Raw genomic sequence first — 22736 nt, forward strand, 5'->3', positions numbered from 1 at the left:
TAAAAGAAATCATATTCATTAATGTTCATGACTTAGAGGCTGAAACCTTAAAGCTTGAAAGACTTGAAAGCTCCCATATGACTTTTCAGGACTATGCTGGTTGTTCCCTAAGACTTCTGGGGAAATAAAATGTGCAGTTAGAGCTCCTTGAGTAATTGTAGGAAGTCCAACACTTTAAAGATTAGTGCTCCAGACTGGAACACTGTTGGAAACATTTTTAGGTTTGCTTTAAAATAAAAATTCCATCATATTTTGATGTAGAACCTAAAAATATCTGTGGATGTTTGTCTATTTCAGTTTATTTCAGTGTTTTCAGTAACTTTTCACAGAAATAGTAATCAAAACTTCACTACAAAACATTCATGACCAACTTCCCCCCTTTTCTTGGAAAAGTCTTCCATCAAAATCATTTTAAGGTGATCCATGGGAAAACTGTAAGGAGAAAGGTGGGGAAAATGATAAATGAAGAAAAAATAGAACACAAGCAAATGCCAAATTTTATTGAGGTACTACATTCACATATTTTTGAAAACCAAACTACTACATTTGGCTAGGTAAGAACATACTAATGATGTGAGGACATCACATTAAAGCAGTACACAAGGAAAGCTTAAAACAAAGCTTGGCCAATATGGTGTACCAAATTCTGCTCTACCTGACAACTGTGTTTTCTTCTGGGAATTGCACAGGGTAGGACAACAATTTGCATGAAAATGACTAGCTGCAATAGCTGGTATACGCAAATCAAAAGATACCACTTCTTAGTACAGTAACAATACACAAATACATATCCTGGCACAGCTTCAGGTTGCCTCTGGATATGAGTGGTGGTTGTAGTACACCTGTGGAAGGGTGAGTCAGGTTCTCCGGATGATGGTCACAGTCTATCCTTGCGGCTAAGGAAGTGTCTCTTGAAGCCATTTGGCCCTGACAATAGGTTGGTTTGGTGGGGCCTTCTGAAGGATGCAGTTCTGTACCTGGAAAACAGCAAGCATAGTTAAAAATTAGACTGAACAGGGCAAAATTTTTTGTCTGTTGCACAGTGGTTAATAACTACCAGCAAATCTAGAACAAGCCACACAGCTCTCAACACTTTTCATTGAGATTATTTCTTCCGAGCATCTCAGCATATTCCTAACCTTTATCACATGAAGAATCATGACTCTGAAGAAGGGCAGCACTAGAGCTACGAAGGCCTCTTTTGAGGATATTTGTGGCTGGGTAAATCTGCTGTTGCTTCTCTGTAAAAGTGGAGATCTCACCCTGTATGTGACAAAGGCTTGAGGTACAATGGTGCTTGAGTAAAACAAAAAAGGCTTCGCTGACAAAGACATTATCATTCATTTAACATTTCTACGCAGTGACTCTTGGAAACTGTACCACTAACATCTACACTAAACTGTGCATTTCATTTTTTTAGTCAGATACACTCATAGATGTGTCTTTAATCCTGGGGGATAACAAAACATTTCACAATTGAAGACTTTCTATATAAAGAAATTATTTCATTGCTCACTGAAATGGGATTGCTCCTGAGGTGAAGCACAACAGATGCCAGTTTGTTCTAACAATACCAGTTTGTTCTAACAACACTCGGCTACACTGGGAAGAAAGCAAGACTAACTTTGAAGTTTTTGATGGAAACTTGGTCTGCAGACATCAATTACTCTGCAAATAGCAGCAATGGTGGAAGACACTGCCATCACTAAGTATGTATTATCATTCCTCTACTASTAGAGAAAGAGTAATCTACCCATAGTGATAGGGTAATCCTAGATCTATTCAGGGCAGCAGCAATCAGATTAGTTTAACAATTGACCACCTTCAGCTGGCTAATTTTGCCTGAGGCAAGGTAGGGAACACTCATCCACTTGTTCTGCCAACCTACTGGCAGGGCTGGTAACATCTGCTGGCACAGCTGGGCTCAGAAGCAGATGTCTGCCCACGGTCTTGGATGGGCAGAAGAACAATGGACATGTATTGAAATCGTGCCAGAACACCTCAGCTAATTCAGCTTCTAGCAGAAGTTCTGAAGTATGAAAGTTTGAATTTCAAGACAGATGGCAACTAACACAGCAAAGAGCATCCTAGCAAGACAAGGGTATCAGTTCCATACTGGTTCAACAGGGAGAATGTTGTTTATCTGAGTTATCAGTACTACTTCTTGTAGTCCTTAGATTTTCTTTTGCTTAAGGCACTAAGGATGGTTACACACTCTTGGCTGACTTGAAACAAAATGCACATAATATACATATAAATTTAGATCTCACCCAACATTGCCATCCCCATATCTTGAATTTCTGATTAAATACCAGAACAGAAGGGAACTCAGATGTTCCTACTATGACCATGCTTTTTCTCCAGACTGAAGGTGATCTGCACACTGCCTGGCACAGTGCCCAAGACACCTGCTCTCGCTCCACCTGGGACAGCACAACAGACATTTCCTCCTAGACCTTGATGCAGCTGGCAAGGAGCTGGGGCTGGGGCTGTGAGCTAGGGAGTGCCAAGCGCTAAGACACAGCCACTGCACACATCATGGCTGTTGGGATCCTTCACCTATTTCACCCTTGACAGATGTGAGTCTAGTCTGTTCTTCAAGATCCTAGTCAAAGAAACCAGGCAACCTGCCTAGTTGTCTGGTTTAGTATTTCTGCTGCCCTAATATGGGGCAGCAGAAAGATTTTCTGTTACTGAATCCAGATCTACTCAAATGTGAAGCTCAGCTCATTACTTTGTATCCTGCCTGCCACAGACATGGAGAATAAATAATCACTGCCCTCTGCTCTACGTATCTGAACACTGTCACTCATCTTTTCTGCTCCAGATGTAAGCCAGTTTAAGCTTGTCTTCCCTTTCCAAAACCTTTATCATTTTCTCATTTTTGTCACTTTTCCAGTTTGTCAACACCTGAATAACTTTATGGCAGCAGAGGCATTGCCAGCACTAAGTGGAGCAAATGATTACCTCACATCTTATGTACAGCTCTCCTCTGCAGAATGCCAGAATAAAAGAAAGGCTCAGAACATCAATACTGTTTATGGCACTGTATAATCCCCATGTAATTTTTTAAAACATTACTTAGCCAGTTATTCTCCCTCAGGTATGTTTGTGGATTTGATTTTTCCTTTTCAAGTGCAGTACTTTACTTTTATCTTTATTGAATTTCACCCTTCTGATTTCAGACCATTTCTCCAGGGCATAAGACTATTCTGAATGTTAGTTTTGTCCCCCAAAGTCTTGCAACTCTTCCCAGGGTGATGTCAGCTGTCAATTTTATGTTTATACTCCTCATTCCTTCAGCCAAGCTGTTAATATTCAAATAGGATAGATCACTGAGACACTTTTTCCCCCCAAAAAACATGTCTGAGCCACCAGAAACCTCTTTGAATTTTCAAGCAATATATTTCAGTAGTCATAACTACTTCCCTTTTTTTCTGATGGGAAGAAATTAGAAAAATCAGTTAGACTGGTTTGTCGTGATTAGTTTTCAGGAAATCCATGTTAGGCATTATGCATAACTTGATTGTTTAATAATTTGATCTATCATCATTCCACATCTGAAGCAATGTTTCCAGTTCCCTGGCTCCTTCTCTTTCCCTTTCTGAAGCTAAGAGCTGTGTTGGTCCTTTTTARTCCCACCCTTCACTGGAACTTGCGAATAATTAGAATGCTAACTTGGGTGGCGGAAGGGAAAGAAAGGTTGCTGGAGGGTTGGTGTCACCTCCTCAGCTGGCACGGCTAAGAATAAGAGCATGCGAAGAAGCCTGAAGTATATAGTGAATTACATCAGTAGTGAGGGTGCAGGRGTCCTGTTACTAACTAACAAGCAGTGAATTTGCAGGGGAAGCATGCATGTTAGATCACATTATCTGCTGTGTGTAACTTTCTTACAACAGGTGAAGGTTGGCAGCCACTGACGGAATCTCTGGCCTCTCACTGCATYGTGAAGCAGCCCCTGCAATAAGAGGGGACAAGAGGTCTGCAGCAAGCAGACAACACGAAAAGCAGAAGAAATAAAAATGGACACCTGGAATTTCTAGCAACACTTAACCTGAATATCTGTTAAAGTTCAGAATAGATCCTTGCCTCCCTTTTCCTGCACAGAAAGTTCCCAGCTGCCTACCCCTGGATCTCGAAGCAGAAAGGCTCACATGCTGAGGGCACGGTCCTCCTTTTCTTAGCCCAAGAACAACTCTCTCAAGCAGTGCAAGTTTTTATGATATTGGCCAGCCTCAATTTGCCAACAAAAGAGAGTAAGATAATTCATCTACAAAAGAGCTGCTGAGGTCTTTATGTAACGTGAATCTGTACTCAGACTCTACGAATATGTCCTTTGCACCTGGCCTTTTGACTTTCTTCTCTATCTGGTTCCCTCTTCCTGTAAGCAGTAGCATTTCGCAAGCTATACATTGGGCTACTCCATAAACATTAGTCCTCAAAAAATGATGGAAGGTAGGCAAACAGAGGAAGCTGAGACATAAGGGAACAAGTCTCATGGCCTTACAGAAAGCAACACCACGTTCACACACCTAAACCGAGGTCCCAATACTTAGCATTTGCCTCAGATGATGTTGATCCTCATTGCAGGATTCTTTTTAATATTCCCATGGCATTTTTCTCCCACAAGCCATTTCATTTCCAATAGCAGAAAAAAAGCATGTGTGTTGGGGAGGGCAGAAGTTTCAAAATGAATTTTGTTACATGAAATGTCTTCATGAGGACAAACAATCCAAAGTAATTTGTTGCATTACTAATAAAGGGGAGCTCTGTAAAAGGTGCATTTGCACTTACGATGGACAGAGTTGCAGTTTTTAGGGTGGCAGAGAAAACATACAAAACAGTGGACTCTGACACGTTCATTTTCCTGCTGATCTAAGAACAGCTGCTGAATAAATAGGCCCACTTTCCTTTCTGTGACAGACATTGCTGATCTATGGCCAGTCTCACATTCTGTGGTTGTTTAACCAAGAGCTTTCTTTCCATGCAGAAAGAAAAATGAATGTTTCATGCCATCTAAAGTCTTCTGCATTATTCATAAATTCCTCTCAAGGTTGAAGTACAATTCATCTGCAGTGGAGTACATTTTAATACTTTTTGCATGATATGTGCCATAGGCAGTTTGACCTTTAAACATGATTTCCACACAAAATCAAGTTAGCATGCAAATCTTCATTTGCTGCAAGATCTCCTTCTTCATTTCTCTACCATACTTTACTCAGCAATAGTACATCCCCAAGAAGCAGAACAGTGCTGAATGGTGCACCAGATACTTCACTGTTCTTACCTTTGTCACACAGAAGCCTGTCTACCGGTTTATCACTGGAACCTTTCTACCAGTTTATCACTAAATATGTCTTTTGAATGATAAGTTACAATGGCTGCCTCCTCAGTAAGGTCTTGTGCATCCTGGACAGCATTAGGGGAAAGATAAGAACAGTATCAAGGGAATGTAATATTCCCTGGCATATCATTRTGAAGGAGTATTCATGAATAGGTAAATCAGGCAGAGTTATTAGGTCCATGAATGTGTACCTCGAAATCACCCRCTCTTTTCTGTTAGTGCTTTTCAGAAAACTAAAAATCCACTTAAAGAATCTCAGCTTTTTGAAAAATGCCTCTACACATCACATCACCTCATACTGGAACAGAGCAGACGGTATAGGAACACAATAGAGTAAGATGAAAAGAAATGTTCTCACAGTACCTATTTAATTACAGCATTGGTAGAATCCATCCAGTGCCTCTATTTTTTAACATATAGAACCCCCTCTAGTTTCACTGCCTGAAATACAAAAACATTTTAGTACAACAAACAGCATTTTTCTTCTTTTAGTTGCAAGTAGAAATACATAAATTTGCCCACTGTACTAAAGGTACACAGTTACTGGAATCTTTTTCCACCACCTATAGAGTAAGAAACAAAAAAGAAGTGCAGATCTTTCCTATTCCTGAGCCTGTGTGAGGCTGCAATTACTAACCTACTCCTATTAAAAAGGAAYAAACATCAAAATGAAGGGGAGATGTTTTAAGGTAGCAGCACTGTGGTATAAGTAGCACACATGACATGAAATTAGAGCATCTCCCCCCAAAAACAGCAGAAAAACTGCTGATAATCAAAAAAGAAAGAATCAAGACTTTCTCTCACCCTTCGAAAACACTATAGCGATCAGTCACTGCTGCCTTCACAGCAGCTTTCATCTAGTGATCCCAAACCACTGTATGGGGGAAAGCTAACRGTACCTCTTTGCATGAAAGAAATGCCACATTTGTTTTTCAGACTGACTAAAGGAAAATGAGAGCAAATAAAACAATTTACTGTTAGGCATTTTACTAATTGCACAGAAAACCTTGATTTCTGGCATCTCCAACCTTCTTAACGCTTGTTTTCAAAGCTTAGTAGTATTTTAATACTGTTTTTCAGAGTACAACTTCATAGGTTGAAGGAATCTAAATAGTTCTTCCAAATTCTCCTGGTAACTGATAAAAATACCTGCATGGATCTGGAAAAGGGCAGAAATCTTCACTGCAGAAAACCTGAGTCTGCCCAAGTGACCAGAAAACCATGGTCTCAGAATTCAGATGGCAGCTCTCTGATGAACCAAATGAGCCAGGTAATTCTACTGAGTTAATGAGGAGAAAGTGTGAGAGTTTGGGGCTTTTTCAACAACATATGTGGATGTTTGGTATATTTGAATAATGCTCCATGAGATAACTTTATCTAAGGAGAGAAATATATTATAGGAAGGTCAGCTGGCTATTTTTCAGTCTGAGCTTTTCATTATTATGAACTTTCGCACATGGTGATATTGCACTTGTAAGAAAAAGCAGTTCATCTCTTCAATTAAAACTGTTGTTTTCACAGCATTTATGAGTAATTCACCAGGTCACAATATTCTTCACACTCCATCCCAAAGGTCCCTGCTGTCTGACTCTGAATGCATTATAGAAGTCTTCTTGAAGTTAAGTTTTAAAGGAAAATGTTGGCTCCCATCATAATATATAATTTCCTGTCCTCACTTTGCAGTGAAGTAGGATGGATATGTTGTCCCAGAAGGTCTCCTCACACTAACACTGGCAGGAACACAAGACATCCTAAAGCAAGTTTGTTTACAAACCATGTTTGGGGGCACAAGGATGGAGAAGCTCTACCTATCTTTTCATCTCTGATGGCAACACCCACTCTAGAGGGGGAGCACAGAGGGTCAGTTCTCTCCCAGTAGCAAAGCATATATGCATCTGCTCCCAGAGCTGAGAAGAAGATATGTCTCTGTAAATTCTTCTTCTGCCTGATTACCTTGCTAGTCCCACTCCTCTCTTGGCAATTATTCAATCTTTGCTACCTAAGCTCCTCTCAGCTTCGCTAGAGGTTCCAACACTGTTCACTAAGCTCTTAACAACACACTTGCAATCTAGGGACACCCTAGTTCCCTGCATTTTGAAGGGAACAAACCATATGCACAGAAAGWTCAGAGTCAGATGGAAAACAAGGCACAAGATCAAATTCCCTTTGATCCTGTGAATTTCCATGACTTGCATTCTCAGGGCAGGCATTTGTTTTGGACCTTGTTTATCATGAAGAAAGACTTCTATAGCAACCGTTTTCTAGCCTTCTGTCGAGAGGAACAGAAACACCAATCATGAGTTCAATGAAAAAATCCTTTCTCTCAGAAAGAATTCACTGAGCAACTTCTACATAAATTAAAAAGCAAGTTCAATAYGGTAAGAAAAAGGATGCTCTGAGTATTCAGCCCAGTCTCTAAAAGCATGATTCAATTCTACGCGCTACAGAATTCCTATGTGTCTTAAGTTCATCTGTTACAGCTGTGTTTTCAGAGGTATCATATGCAATAGGATGCAAGTGTTCAGGCTAGTAATGACTTTTCAAGATTCCACTGAACATTAATGTCTAAACTGACYAGGAACAATTAAAAATGTGGTTCTTCGCTTCCCTGTACTTCTGTCTCCTTGGAAATGAGGTTAATAATGGCTCCCTACTTCTGTGAGGCTGCTGCAAGGAAAAATTGAGGAAATCTGTGAAGCATTTAGATGCTTACGTAAGTCAGATCATTAACCCACGGGCCATGTGAACATGGGCGATGCTATATGAACATCACATCGAGACAGAATGCAAACAATAAGAAAGTAATGTATAAAGATTTAAGATTTTGACTATAAAGGAAGATTTCATAGGCGGAGGTAAATAGAGTACGCTGCTTCTTTTTAATCAGGAAATAGTAGACTGGATGCATATCTCTCAGAAGAAACTGGATTTTAAACTCCTTGAGACAAAGCATTTTCTTGTTATGTGCACACACTGATACTATAAATAGAAAAGAGTAACAACGGTTTGTATCAGTATAACTGCAGTAACATTCAAGTAGTTAYGCCTGGTCTATGCCAGTGCAGATGAGTATCAAATGAGCTCATTTTTTCTAAAATTTAGTTCTCAGAATAAAATGCTAATTTTCTCTAAGGCTTATCCTTAGATAACTCAGGGATCTCACATGTAGTATCTGTATTCAGGCTATTAAAGACCATTGATCAAGACTAAATTGAAGCAAATTCCAGCTGATCTGCTGCTTGCAAAATTGCAGAATCTGAAACTTTAAAGTTTCACATCCAGTTTATTTTAGATTTGTAGCTGATCTTTGAATTATAAGCGTAAAAATTCAACAATCTTATTTTTAGGAGACCTTGAATGAGTGCACAGAAGTATGACCAACTTCTTGGCTATTACTTGAGGGAGGAAAGGCATAAAATAATCAGTTGAATGTTTAATGAAATACAAAATTCCAACTGAGCTGATATATTTTGGGTGGAATTGAGTATAATAAAAATATTGTTTTCATAAATGAGTGCCCTATGAATGCCACAGGGGTACTGACATTACAGAACATCTTATGTGTGACACAGCTATCACCTAAAGRCAAGACTAAACTAGTTCAGAAAAAGGAAGACTGAGCTAAGTTCACAGTTAAAATTCACACAGTCCTGAGGCCTAAAATTTTCTGAAGCTTCTAAAAATTGTTTTTATTCTTTAAGTTCATTTTTATTACCTAGCTGTGATTATTCTGAGATCTCAAACAGAAGAACTAAAACAGCAGGAGAGATGCTGCTTTTATTGCTCCTCTTGCTTGGCCTGAGAGCAGCTAACCAGCCATCTCATAAGACTCAAATCTCACTTAATTTCTAGGCTAAAGAAACCCAAATATGATGAAGACAAGCATTCAGGCTTGTCAATAAAATCCTTCAGCCTTTTCAAAGATCTTTCAACCCCGACACAGGAGTGGGCTTTCAATTTCTAGCAGCCCACCTCATCAACAAGGAAAGCTATCAGAATCTATATGTGAAATAACTGTCATTCAGAGCAGCCAAAGAAGTAGAATAATAAAAGTGAAAAAACATAGGACAAGTAAAAAGTCAAAACTGTGTTTAAATGCAAGTTAATGCAGCTTGAATAAAGCTGAAAAAAAAAAGAAAAAAAACACACACACATGGGAGATGGTTAAGACAAAGCAGAGATCTCTCAATTTCCAGGAGTCCTAATGTGTGGAACTACAAGAGAGAGGATAACACTGGCCCATCAGTGGGGGAGCTTCAGATGCAGTTCACCTCGCGACAGGAAGAGAGGAAGGATCTATAATSCCACAGCAGGATGCAGTTTTGTAGCTCTGCAGTCCGCAAAGAAAGACAGCAAGTGCTTAGTGGCAATGGTGCAACAGCACCTGCCTCCTTAGCACTCCTCCTATGTCAAACACGGCTGGCATCTTACACAATACACGAGAAAAATAGCACTGCTGYATTAGCAATGGATTAAATGGTGATGCCATAGCAGAAGAACCTGAGGGACGAGGCAAACAGTGACATTTTTGAAAGCATAATGCCAATTTATGATTGGAATATAATCATCTTGTAAAAGTTCAGTAGGTACTTTTTCAGCCCCTACTAGGACTTTATTTATGCCATTCTAGGTAGCAGGTCCTATTTCTGCCATCTCTATCTCTAGGACAGGTGTCAATTTTTCAATTTGCAGACTAGTAACAGTTTGCTGAATGTGTGACTCTCACTTTGGCAACTTGTTCAGCTCATGCAGTTCCAAGGGAGGCCCTACATTTCCTAACTGCCCTATAAACTACCTTTAGACCACAATCTACATTTTCTGGAGAGTAAGAACAGATGTAGGAAGTTCAGTATGAAATGGACTGTGAGTTAACTAGACATTCATGAGTGGGCTTACTGCTATCTAATAGGCTCTAACTACAGCTATATGCAAATATGAAAGCACTGTAAAAATATTTTTWAAAAAAAATAAAAGAAACAAAAGTTTTGAATTTGAGGTGGGAGAAGACAGCAAGAGATGGACACTTTTTTCTCCCCATGAAATAGTCCCTTTTCAATTAGCTCCATTTACAAGCTGCATAAGTAAATAGAATCTGACAAGACACCAAACAGAATGTTACCTTTGCTTCCTACAACTTTACTGATGAACAACTAAAGCCAGACTTAAACATCCGCGAAGGCCTGAAGACAAAAGGTTAAAGTTATCACAYGCCATCCTGACTTCAAAACTTGCAGCCAGATTCCACAAATGTAAAGTTTTTTCTCATGCATATGTGAATAAATCTTTTCCCTAAGCTTAGCCATGCCAATTACTCCCTTCAGCTCCACAAATAGACATCTGACCTCCTAGAGCAGAAGCTTTTCTTTTCTGTCCCTAATCTTCTAACACATATATATGATGTTAAAGGCAATGGCAACTAATGTCCCCTAAATGTTTCTTGGCTCTTTCTCAGATTCATATTCAGCTGTTATATAATAATTTCTGACTGCTATTCAACAGGGTGACCTTCACAGTCAGTGGGCTATGTACTGTATCAGCTAATATGCATGTATGTTTTAATTTTCTTAATAATGTTTAAAATAAAAGCCCTAATATAACTGACCATCAAGAAAGCATTCTTCAGAACAAGTAGTGAGACCTGAAGTTTTTTAATTGTCTTAAATCTAAGCTGCAAATACTGGCTGTAGCATCAGCAAGCAGCTACAGCTTCTTTCCCTGCCARTGGGCTAGTGGTGGGTACGTGCACTGCTCCTGCAAGTGTCTGCTGAGCTCCATCATGCTGCTGCTTGCACTGTAGGCTGAAATACAGTTTGGGTACAAAGGTACAGACTACTGGGACTGAAGTAAAGAGCCTTAGATTTTGAAGACAGGATTCTATGGCAGGAAGGAAGAAAAAAAAAAGAGGATGATCCAAGAAAACATGCTTAAAACCTCTCTTGAGATTCTTATTTCTGGAATGAAATTTTTACTATACACTTATTTACTTGGGCAGGAAATCTGGAGCAAGCAAGTCTAAGTCTCTTCCTGATGATTGGATTTATTTGTTGCATCCTTACTCACRGTGCAAAATTTTACACTGTTCCTATAACTAAATAAAAAGTACTGAGCTTAYGTTATTTCATTTGAGTTTGGTATTGGTTTCCATACAATAGTTTGACTATACCTTGAGGCCTCCCATCAGAAAGAAAATATACTGGATTTCTTCATATCAACTTAACAGAGACAGAATAAGGCTTTTCCTCTGCAGGAGATAACATATGTCAATAACAACTGGTCTTACCTGCCATCTGTAAGCTTAAACCAGTATCCAGTTTGCTGCGTGGCTTCGTACTGATAAACAAGTAACAGAGAACACACACAGTGATGATAAAAGCAAACAGGACCACCGCTGCTATCGACAGGCCCACAAGCGCTCCAACACTGAGAAGAGAGAAAACAAAGAAATTAAATGTGCAAATGGCCTGAGATATCCATTTAAACAGTGGTCAGCGTGATGTCTGGAGGTTACTTGTGCTCAGGCAGGGTGACTGTGTATTTTTACCATATACTTAAACTTAGAGYTTAACACTCTGGTTCCATAAATTGGCATAATTTAATTGCCCTTGGAAGGGCAATGTCATTACTGACTTTTCATGTTACCTATGCCTATTATTCCTGAGTCTGATTTAAACTGTGTTGATGAAAATCGTAAATAACTTCGTAAGTAACTGGCATCAGTGAGATTGAAACTCCTCCACTGTTGTGGATATTCACCAATAAACCACTGAAAAWTTTAAGGATGTGCACTGTGCTTCCCAATTAAAAGTGTATAGTCTGAAGGATGCACCACCTTCATGCAGCATTCTCATCTGTGCAAAGGCTGTAAAACATTACAAACGGTCTTCTCAAAAATCAGAGAAAGAAAAAAAATCAATAAATTTCAATGTGAAAAATCAATGCAAACCACTGAGAAATTGGTATCTCTCTCTCTCTTTTTTTTTTTTTTTTTAAAAAAAACTTCTAAATTTGTGCCCCGTTAATGGATTTTGGCCAATTTAGAAAAAAATTTGTTCTAAATATCACACGTGCACACACAGAGGTCCAGGAAATCTAGGCAGATTCCTCTTCTCAAATAACATGAACACTAAAACTGTATTTTTGGTCTGAAAYGAAGAATGCCTGAGGCTTGAGGACCCTAATGTTACTACTGTGATATATTTACAATTTTGACAAAGGAAAAAAGGACAGAAGAGAGAGGTGAATGTCTTGGTGAGACTAAGAATTATTTATTAAATTCCACAAACTCAGGCCTTTGGTGATGAAAACGCCCTTATATACAGCACTGCTATCAATCAGAAGTCACGTCCCCTCTGGCCTTGCGGGGAGAGGGGAAAARTTGTGCCTCAGGACATTTTTATGAATTTTACATCCAAGTTTCAAGCTACTGCAAAGCTTCTCTGTAAGATCCTGCAAGACAAGTAGACAAACATGTCCACAGAAAACTCTTAACATTAGCAGGACGAGGAGAAAAACAGCAGAAACTAGCATGGCTTTCAGATGCAGTTCTCATTAGTTATCTGTCAGATCCATTAATGAAATCTGTGGAACATTTATCTCCATGGACAAGTCATTATCAGCAAAATCAGTGGTCTGGAAAGAATAGTTTTGCCCTTATGAAGATTTTTCGTGGTATTTGTCCTCTGTGCGAAGTAGAAAGTCTTTTATATATTTGTGTGTACATGCACATACTAAGTATATTTCTTCTTACTGGTTTTTATTGCTTGCCTGTATGTTGTTTGAGCCATTCTGCTTAAYATGGGATTTCAATATGTCCTTACAATCATGAACCACTCTTGGGTTCTGCTCTGATTTTTGCATTTTTACTTGAAACATCTATAAACCAAATGATCAAAACAGAAGAAATGCACTAGAGAGGACTGAGGTGAGCAGCTATCAAACAAAGAATGATCTCCATAGCTGAGCCTATTCCACGAAGTAACATAGTTCGGGGGCTCTTTAGAAACAAGTATTTTTTTCCTTTCAGTATTAGCCATATTTTAAGACTCCTTTTAGATCACAGTCTGCAGTGCTGGGCAAAAGAGGTTGTTCACCACCTTCTACCCAAACGTTAAGYAGAGTAACCTGTTCTGTAGCTGAAYAGACCAGGTACATACTAATTACTRTAATATTTTCTTTTCAGTCATCTGTTTTCCACAGTTGTAGCTTTCCTCCGTTAAACTGCAGAAGATAACATTAAACRATACAGTTGCGCGTTGTACAACATAATATATCTGCAATATCATTATATAACTTGTGTGTTACAAATAGGAAAAACAATTCCTGGAGAACTTTTCAGAATTTCTGATTATAGGTAAAAGACTTATACACAGGTTATTTGCCACTAAAAACATTTCTCATGTTCCAGCTGCAATGTGAAAAAGACCTTTCTCAAGACATGGAGACCAGCTGAAGCACACARAAGCATCACAAAACTAACTACAGACATCCTGGCTCCGTCGTTCTAAACCAATTAGAAATTAAGATTCAATTCATACTTACTGTTTTTAAATATGATATTTCAGCAGCAGAYCTTTTTCAGCATGCTGAAGTCACCAGGTTACAACTCTTACAGGTTCCCTGACAACTTAGAGTGTATTACTGATTTCTTTAAGGCTGATTTTGGGTGAAAGTTTGGAGGCAGGGGTTCCTTCTTCATTTATTGATTTAAATCAGAGGAATTTAATACAACATCCGCAACCCTAAATACTGAAGCGTCTTAACCATAGGGACTTCAAAGTCGCTCTTGCCCACAGTTTCTGCCTCACTAGCAAGTGAGAACCTCTGCATTAACAACTCCTCCAATAAAGCACAAAAAAAAGCAATGAATGCACAGAGATAATCCTGGCCAGTACTTCCTGGTYGTTTCCCTACCAGCAACATCCACAAGTTTTATTTGGACTGAGAACTCTCTAGTTAGCTTTCCCTGTAAACTACAAGGTTCACACTTACAGTCCAATATGCTGGACGGAATGGGTACTACAAAAACCGTATCTGTGTATCATTAGCATGTTGATGTGCTGCGTATTTTCTCTGCTGTTATCTCTTTGACCCTCCAGGCATCCTCACACACACACATAAATACATACACACACACACACACACACACACACACACACACATATATATGTATATATATTTGCAAGAAGGTGGCAAAACAGAGCCATCTACAGCTTCATATGAGAGAGTCTTGAGTCTTGGAACAAAAAAATTCCCCCAATCCAACCACTGGTTTGTAAAAAAGCACAGAGCCACTCTAGAATTTATCTATCAAAATAAAACAGGTCGGAAATAACAGGGAGGGCACCCACAATATTTACTTTATAYAAACAGGTTGCTGTACAATTATTTAGTGCCTCATTATCTGCAGCTAGAAAACACAATCTTTTCTGGAACATTTCTAACACTAAAAAGTATGAAAAAGACTTGAACAGAAATGTGAAATTGCAAATACAGGAAATGTGCAAAYAGAAATTATTAGGAAAAAGTTTTATATAAAATAACTTCAAAGAACACTGATTCATCTTCCATTTCGCATAGTGCTGAAGTTTTCCAGGTTTTAAGTAGTACTGTATGGCAAGGGCAAAACATTTAAAATAAGACTTGTTGAACTTCTAACAAGACTAAATCAGTATCATCCAAAATATTTTTAACTTTAATGAATACAATTYACTGTCCTATTGATATGGCATATTTCACCTTGGAGGATAAAACGGTTTATTTCTTATTTTGTTTTTGGTCCAAAAGAAAATCACGCRTAAAACAAAAATCTATGATACAGACCCTAGTAGGAAGTGCTGGTAAATCAATTACACACTTCACAAGCAAACATATTTGCTGTTTTCTCCTCAGTGATATTTTTTTCATGCACTTCCTRTAAAGGCCCTAACCAAGAACTGCGTGCAGGAACGCTGTACCTGCGATGATAACTCAGGTATTTAGAGACTTGCTCCCTTGGCTCTCCAAAAGCCATGAGCCATAAGCGGATGGACACAAGTCAGAGTCTTACCTACTTGCAGGCGGAGCAGAGGCACAGCCAAGYGCCCAGCACAGAAAGCAGGGGCTATGCACTTTGGCTTGGGTAACAGAGGTATTTCTCCGTAAGGTRGCTGGCGTCCCAGGATGGGCTCTGCACCTCTTCATCGTTTACTAACTTTTGCCTGTTGGTGGGAGTGCACCAGTGCAAAAGGCTAAACAGAGAGTGCAATCATCACATCACCGTGACCTGCCAAAAAGTTTCCATGAGAAGACTGTTTAAAGCTAGCATAAGTGGCCCTCAAAGGATTTCACTATCAAATGTGGATTCAAACAGGTAAAAAGCAATAAACAGAAATGTCCTACCTTTGGCTGGTAGAGGGACTAGGGCTGAAAAAAGCTTTGATGGACTTGCACTATCCGTTTATCCTGACCTTATCTGGGCTTCTGTAGTACTTCTGTCCCACAATCTAGAATGGACTGAAAACTCAGTTATGTAGGAGCATGAGATATATGTAGATCAGCACTGTGGACACAAAAAACCCACCTTTGCACTCCCCTCTGCCAAACTGCAATGACAGCTCTTCAAATACCTTTGTGAGTCTGAGCCAAAAAAATAAAAACATTCATATGTGGAATCCTTTGTAAGGAAGCTTGCCCTGCTGGGAAATGAGAACGCAAAAACAAGAAGAGAAGAGATCAAAATGAAGAGCAAGACAGTATCTATGTGGAAAGAGGTCAGAGAGCACGGGAAAAAGAAATGTGAACTCAATAATGGAAAATTTGTATTGAAAAGATAACAACTGATCAATAATTAATAAACAAAGAGAAACTAATTAAGTTTTAATAAAAGTAACATCCATGAACCAGAAACACTAGTGTAGAAAAAAAAAATCACTGAGAAATATATAACAAATCAAATGAAAACACAACAGTAAGGAGAAATGGGTGAAAGAAAGGACAAAATTTGTGTAATCAAGACTTTATTAGACTCTACAAGGCTAATAGTAGAGTCCTGAGAATACCATCGTCAGTAGTAATCTTTGGTTAAAAGTCATTGTGAATACAAAGCGAATAGGGGAAGAACTTAAATTCTAATCCAAGCTGTGACCTCCAATTTTTCTACTGTCATGAAACAGCCTCTAATGTACAACCCTACCAAAAGGATACATAATGTGACTTCACATAATTCTTTGAATATGAGCAATGGTAAATTGATAAAGTTGACAGAAGATTCACAGGCCAAACAAAGCTATCCCGAGCTCCTTTCTACATATAATGAAGACACATCTGTATTTTTACCCTGGGTAATACAGCCACACCACAAATTTCACTGATTACTCCCATTGCCATTACACTACGTGTCATGTAGACACTCATGGCGCTGCCACACACAAGCACAGCCAGAGGCTCTACTGACCAAAGAGGCTCTACTCTGCCAGCAACCTCCTCTGGGCTCCCTGTGCTGGTGTCTAGAGAGCTGCTTTGTAGGCTATCAATATTTCTTTCAATGGAGGCTCAGCATCACACACCTACAGATATTTTTAATCCAGAAAATTAGTCCATCCATTCTAACAAGGGCTAGGAAAATTTTAAATATTSGCTGAGCAGATGTAGTTTGTCTACTCATAGATTCAAAGGAAGCTTATGACTCATCTAAATTTAAGTGAACCAAATATTCTTAATATTATTGCTGCAATATTATGTTGTATGTAGTATTAGCAATGCAAACAGATAAATATTACTAGGAGATTGGAAGAATGGACAGACAGGAGCAAAAGACTTGCCGTTTTGGAAAAGCCAAAACAACAGAGAATCCTGAAGACCTGAAAAAGCTAAGGAAAGTGTGGCTAGAGACTTAGGTCACCATGGATTACTTTACACAATTTCATGAACAAAAATTATATTTGGACCATATGCGAGTTTTAATCAAATTAATAACATTCCATGAAACTAACAGAAGGTACTGATTTGGAATGGGTATTAGAGTTCTATTTGATACAGAAAGTAAATAAATCATAAAATTGGCAAAATACAACTTAACTGAACAATGACAAACAAAATTATTCTAAGACATTTTAAAATGACAACAAAGGTGCTGACTGAATCTAACTACATCACAGTTTAGTTTAAGTACTAAAATGCTCAGCATACCTCTCCCTTCCACTCAGCTGTTGAGGAAAGGAGATGTTATGATATGCTGTCCACTGTATGACAGTACATGCATGCACAGCACACATCTCTGAAGGGTAAGTTGTTCAGTATTTTGCTCACCAATGTTTTGTAGCACCTTGCTGCCTCAGAAGCTGCATAACCCTTTGGTGAACTTCACACACCCCTGCCTTTCTACTAATATTCCCTTCACTAATCACCCCTTCACAGGAGTCACGGACTCCTGACTGCTAGCTCTGTTGGAGATGGAATAACATAGCATCTTCACTCCTCTTTCCTGAGGTCAGCCTTTTAAGAAATGTGTAAAAGAAGCCTGGGCCACTCAAAAAAGCAGACATTGTTTGATTTTGAGTACCAGTAAGAAAAGAAAGGATGAATGAGAAATTCCCTAAATTTCTTATCTTTAATGATAACGGTAAAAGGATGAAATGTATCAGAACTGCTCAAAGGTCAATTATTTATGACTGTCCAGCAGTTCCCAGTATGGCAGATGTCAGGAGCCACTTTTTGAAGATTATAGTTTTTGCAGAAGTGGGAAGTAAAACTACGTTTTTGTTTTTTCCAAAGGAGGAGGACAGTATATATTTCTAAACATACTACAGGCAGCAGTGATTCGGCAAAAAAGAGTATCATAGGCCTGCAAGAAACAAATGCTTCAAGTAGCCTAGGCTGACGGTTTCTTCGTGAGTTATTTCCATCAGAACTAGCTGCTGAATGGTCCAGTAATTCATCCCACACAGCAAGAAAAACAAGGCAGAACTATGCAATAGCTGCCTGAAACTGTAATTGCTTGTTACTAAAAAGAAGGAATCTCTGAGATACCATCAACTAGAATACTCCCCTCAAAGGACAGAGCTTGCAGCTGCCTTGGCTTGTAAGACACTTCAGGTATAGCTCTCAGAAACCTCAGGAAATGTCACTAGTAAATTCCAGCCTTGAAAGATGGTGCAGCAACATGAACAACTAGTCTTGGACTCAAGTATTCAGTTTGGGAAACTAAATGTCATATACCACTGTTACTCATGAAAGTTATATAGCCTAAAATACTAATTATTGAATCTCTTAAGTTCTATATTGTTCTGTTTGAACACTCAGGTATTAGTTTCCATGAATTTCTTTTTCTATTTGCAAAGTTTCTCTGCATTATCTGGACAAAAGAATATATTCTGGTTATTTATAACAACTTATCTCTTTTTCTTTTTTGTGCTTATGACTGCCAACATTTACATACATCAATTACTTAGAAATTCCTTTGTTGTCTGTCCATGTGCATTCAATCCCTGTTTTCAAATTAAGTGGGGAGGTCAAGCCCAGGAAAATGGAGGAAGACAAGTTTCAAGCTCTGGAATAAAAAGAAGCCTATAATAATTCCTCCAGCTGAGCTTCCAAATCTTTTCCACTCCTCAGTAGATTCAGTCTCTGGACTTATCCTGGCTGGGCATGACTAATTTCTGAAGTGTATTAAGCACTTAAAGCACTTAAAAGTGCTTCCTTGGAAGCCATAAAAAACATTTGAAGGATTATTTTAACATCTGGTTGTTATATTCTCATTGAGATTGTGGTCTGAAACAAAGACAAGCAAGGCACTGAGTCACAAAACAGTCTGAGTGACCAGAGGATTTTTCCTTCAAACCCCTGATGGAACTATCTTTTCCAATACATACAGTTTTTGAGGTACTGCAATACTTTAGGATTTCCAGTGTATCAGCAACTAAAAATTGCTATTTGACTTATTACTGGAAAATACTTCTGAAAACAAATTTTAATTCTAAATACTAATTAACTTTGCTTAGAGATATAAACTGCATTTATTCACCTTTTTCTGTGATGGATATAGACAGTATGGCAGATTACAGGACAATCAAAAAACACACCAACTGCAGTTTCCCCAGATCCTCTTAGCAGCTTAAGGCCACCACAGAGAAAAGACAACAAAGCCTGAAGCTTCAAATTTCCAAATTTCCAAATTTCAGATTCTGACCCTGATAGTGGCATAGTAGTCATACTTCTCAAATCCTAAGAGATCTTTGTAGAAGTTCCTTCAGGCAGGTGCTTCATTAAAGTTTCTCAAAGGATTCAGTTCTTTGAGGTACTTTCTGAAAAGATCAAGCTTTAGCAGTCTTCTCTGCAGTATCTCATCCATATGCAAGACTAAAATTCCGTAATCTTAATCTTTCTACAGTTATTCCATCTTAAGAAGGCTTCCTGTGATGAAAACAGCCAAAGATTTAAAAAAAAAGCAAAACCCTACAACAGAAAATTAAAACAGCATGGCTATTTGATGAGAAAGGTGTAGAAAGGATGTTTGAGGAGATAAAACACAGCAGAGGAGCTCAAGGAGTTCTGTGCCATTCTTCACAGCTGAGGATGCTAGGGTGATTCCTACATCCAATCCACAGGCAAACTATATTTGAAATAATTATACAAGAAATATTAGACCAAATAGATAAGTTACATGTGAACACCCCAGTACCAGCATTCACCCAAGCACCCTGAAGGAATTCCTATATGAAATTGCAGAACTGCTGGTCGATGCATGCAACTCATCATTACATTAAGTCACTCTGCCAGAGTGAYTTCCAATTTTAAAAAGCGCTCTAGAGGGGCACCTAGGAAGCCTAATTTCCAGCCCGATAAGACTATAAAGTCTATTTAAAAAGGTAACATCACTGAGCACAGAGATAAACACAATGCCAGGGCCCTTAGCACATCCCTCTTCCACCCTTCGCAAGCTTTTGGCATCCCAGGACACAGGGCCAAGTTTGCCCAGCTAGTGATCTTCAACCAGAAGATCCAACAGCTCCTGACACAGCTCTGAGGGGAGGCCTCAACAAAGGCTGCTCCTCCTGCCCTTGGGAGTTTTTTTAAGCCTAGATCTCACCCTGGGTGCCTGCATCAGCTACACGGCAGCTGTGCTGGCCACGGACCCTGACCTGGACATTTACCTCCTGACTTGACCTTGGACTTGGCCCATCACTATAGACTTGCCCGATGGGGGGAAGGAGGGATTACCAGGCTGTGTCTGACTCTGGTTACGGTCTCGAGACACTGACTTGCTGATTCCACTTCCCAAATTGCCCTTGAGCCTACCTTATCAGCACGGACTTGCCAGGCAATCACCGGGGCTCTCTTTGACCTTGGCTATCGTCTCTGGGTCTGCCCCCATCACCTCACTCAGGTACTGCGGGACACGGCGATTGACGGTGAGGCCACTAACCCTTTCTGCCTTGTTACGGCGATCTGATCTGCTCGTGGTTCCCCTGCCCTTAGGGAGCTGTTGGACCTTTCTGCTTCCTGACACGATCTTTTGCAAAACAGCCAGCATTACTACAGGGAGAAAATACTGCCTTGCTAACCTATGGCAGTTTATGAAGCATCAATAAGTACATGGCTAAAAGAATCCAGTAGACAGTTAGGTTTTCAAAAAGCCTTTGACAAAGTGCCACAAAAACTACTAAAAAAAAACTAAATTGACATAGAATTGAAGGAAAGGTCCTGTTACAGATATTCAAAGCTGCTTAAAGGATAAGGAGCAAAACACAGGGCTATGTGGTCCCTTTTCCAGTACGAAGAAGGGTCACAGGTTAGTGCTGGGGCTGCTTTTATTCAGCACCTTATCTATGACCTGGAGAAGAGAAAGAATAGTGAAATCTGATTTTCTGACAATGCTAAGGTCTAACAAGTGATTGAATGCTCTAATGGCAAGGAATGCTAGAAGGTTGTTAGAAAAATGAGTGAACGGGCAAAAAAACGAGGCAGGTGAGTTTTGCTGTAGATAACTGTAACAGAATGGAAAAAACAACCACAAGGAAGCCTGCGTGACGGGGAACTCGGAGCCAGCAGAGTGAGCTCAGGAAACAAGTTTCGAGGCATCTTCTCAGAAATGGCAGAGCCGGCGCGCAGGGGCAGGCAGAAGCACGAACACGAGCGTTTTGAAARCGAGCCAAAAGGCAACATTTTGCCTCCGCGTAAACCTTGCTGTACGCCCGTCTGGAGTAGGCAGCTCTAGGCTAGGCGCCTTCAGGAGGACACTAGCGGCGCTAAGAAAAAAGTACAGAGAGGTGAGCAGCCCCGGTGACGGTCCCCCCGGGGCAGGGCGGCTCAGCTCCGCGGGGCGAGGGCTGCGGGGAGGCGCGCTGGGCGCTCCCCAAACCCCCCGCACCGTGCCGGGGGCTGAAGGCGCGAGCGCCGCTCGCCGCGTCCCGCTACGCGAACGGCGGCTCCCGAAAACTAGAAGGGAACAGCGTAAATGAGACCGAAAGAGCAGGGAGCGACCGTCGGGGGCTGCGGAAGCAAGCGCGGGAAGGGCTGAGGCAAACTCAGCGACAACGGGTCGGGGCGCCGCCGCCATGTGAGGCGAGGGCGCCGCCGCCATGTGGGGCCCGTGGGGCCGCCGCCCGCTCGCCTACCTGAGCCACCACATGTAGCCGTGCTCGTAGGGGAAGAAGCTGTGCGGGTCATCGCAGCAGTACTTGACGTCCTGGAAGCCGCAGCAATACACGGCGCGGGCGTCGCCGCCCGCCCGCGGGCAGCTGAAGCCGCTCACCGGCACCTTGTCGGCGCTGAGGTAGCTGCTGCACTCGGCGCTCATGGTGCGGCGCCCGCGGGGCTGCCCGGGCGGAGCGGCGGGCGGGCGGGCGAGGAGCGGGCAGCGCCGCCGCCGCCTCCCTCCCCACCCCGCGCCTCGGGCGGGAAGCGGCGCCAGGCTGAGGCGCCGCTCGGGGGGCCGCGCCCGGGGGCGGTGTCGGGTGGTCGCGCCCCGGCAGCCGGGGGTTTGGGAGGGGTGCGAGAGGCCTCTGAGCGAGGGGCGGCTCCTGCCCCCTTCGGCAGCTTCCTCGCCACGTCTTCGGGCGGCTTTCCTAAAGCGGGGCCCACGCCTGCGAGGTCGGGAGGCGCCTGCAGTGAGGGAGAGGCGAGGAGGTCTGCCCCGGTCTCGGCTTAGCTCTCACCTGAACCTCCGGGTGCGATTTTCGCTGGGAAAGATAAAGGGAAAAACCAAAAATCTGCTGGAGGACAGCGGATAAGTGCTGCCGGCGCCAAAGCCCCGCTCCTCAGCCCTGCCGAGTCTGGCTCCCCCGGCTCGGGTGCTTTGCCACCCTAGGGAGCTCCTCAAGGAGCTGGGCTGTCAGGCAGGAGGGAAAGCTGAACGAAGAGAGCTGGAATTGTACTATAAGTGCACAGTAACTCAACTAATGCCTCACATCTAAAT

General features: G+C 41.0%; 1 protein-coding gene across 3 annotated transcripts; it reads right to left on the reverse strand.

Annotated features, from left to right (window-relative positions):
• Positions 1-491: 491 nt before the first annotated feature.
• Positions 492-22205, reverse strand: SHISAL2A (shisa like 2A). Of its 3 annotated transcripts, none has more exons than XM_085308024.1 (4): positions 21937-22205; positions 11625-11764; positions 5708-5785; positions 944-977 (listed from the first exon to the last, which is right to left on the reverse strand). In XM_085308024.1, exons 1-3 carry the CDS (start codon positions 22116-22118, stop codon positions 5754-5756), a joined length of 354 nt encoding a protein of 117 aa, XP_085164150.1. In that variant the 5' UTR covers positions 22119-22205; the 3' UTR covers positions 944-977; positions 5708-5753. The 3 variants fall into 3 exon arrangements, 2 of the variants coding, with proteins under 2 accessions (XP_085164149.1, XP_085164150.1); XR_014896241.1 differs by lacking the exon at positions 5708-5785 and adding an exon at positions 1140-1263 and having other exon boundaries at positions 948-977; XM_085308023.1 differs by lacking the exon at positions 5708-5785 and having other exon boundaries at positions 492-977.
• Positions 22206-22736: the final 531 nt, after the last annotated feature.

This window comes from Rhea americana, unplaced genomic scaffold (genome assembly GCF_003343005.1).
Source record: "Rhea americana isolate MKP2758 unplaced genomic scaffold, rheAme1 scaffold_27, whole genome shotgun sequence".
NCBI lineage: Eukaryota > Metazoa > Chordata > Aves > Rheiformes > Rheidae > Rhea > Rhea americana.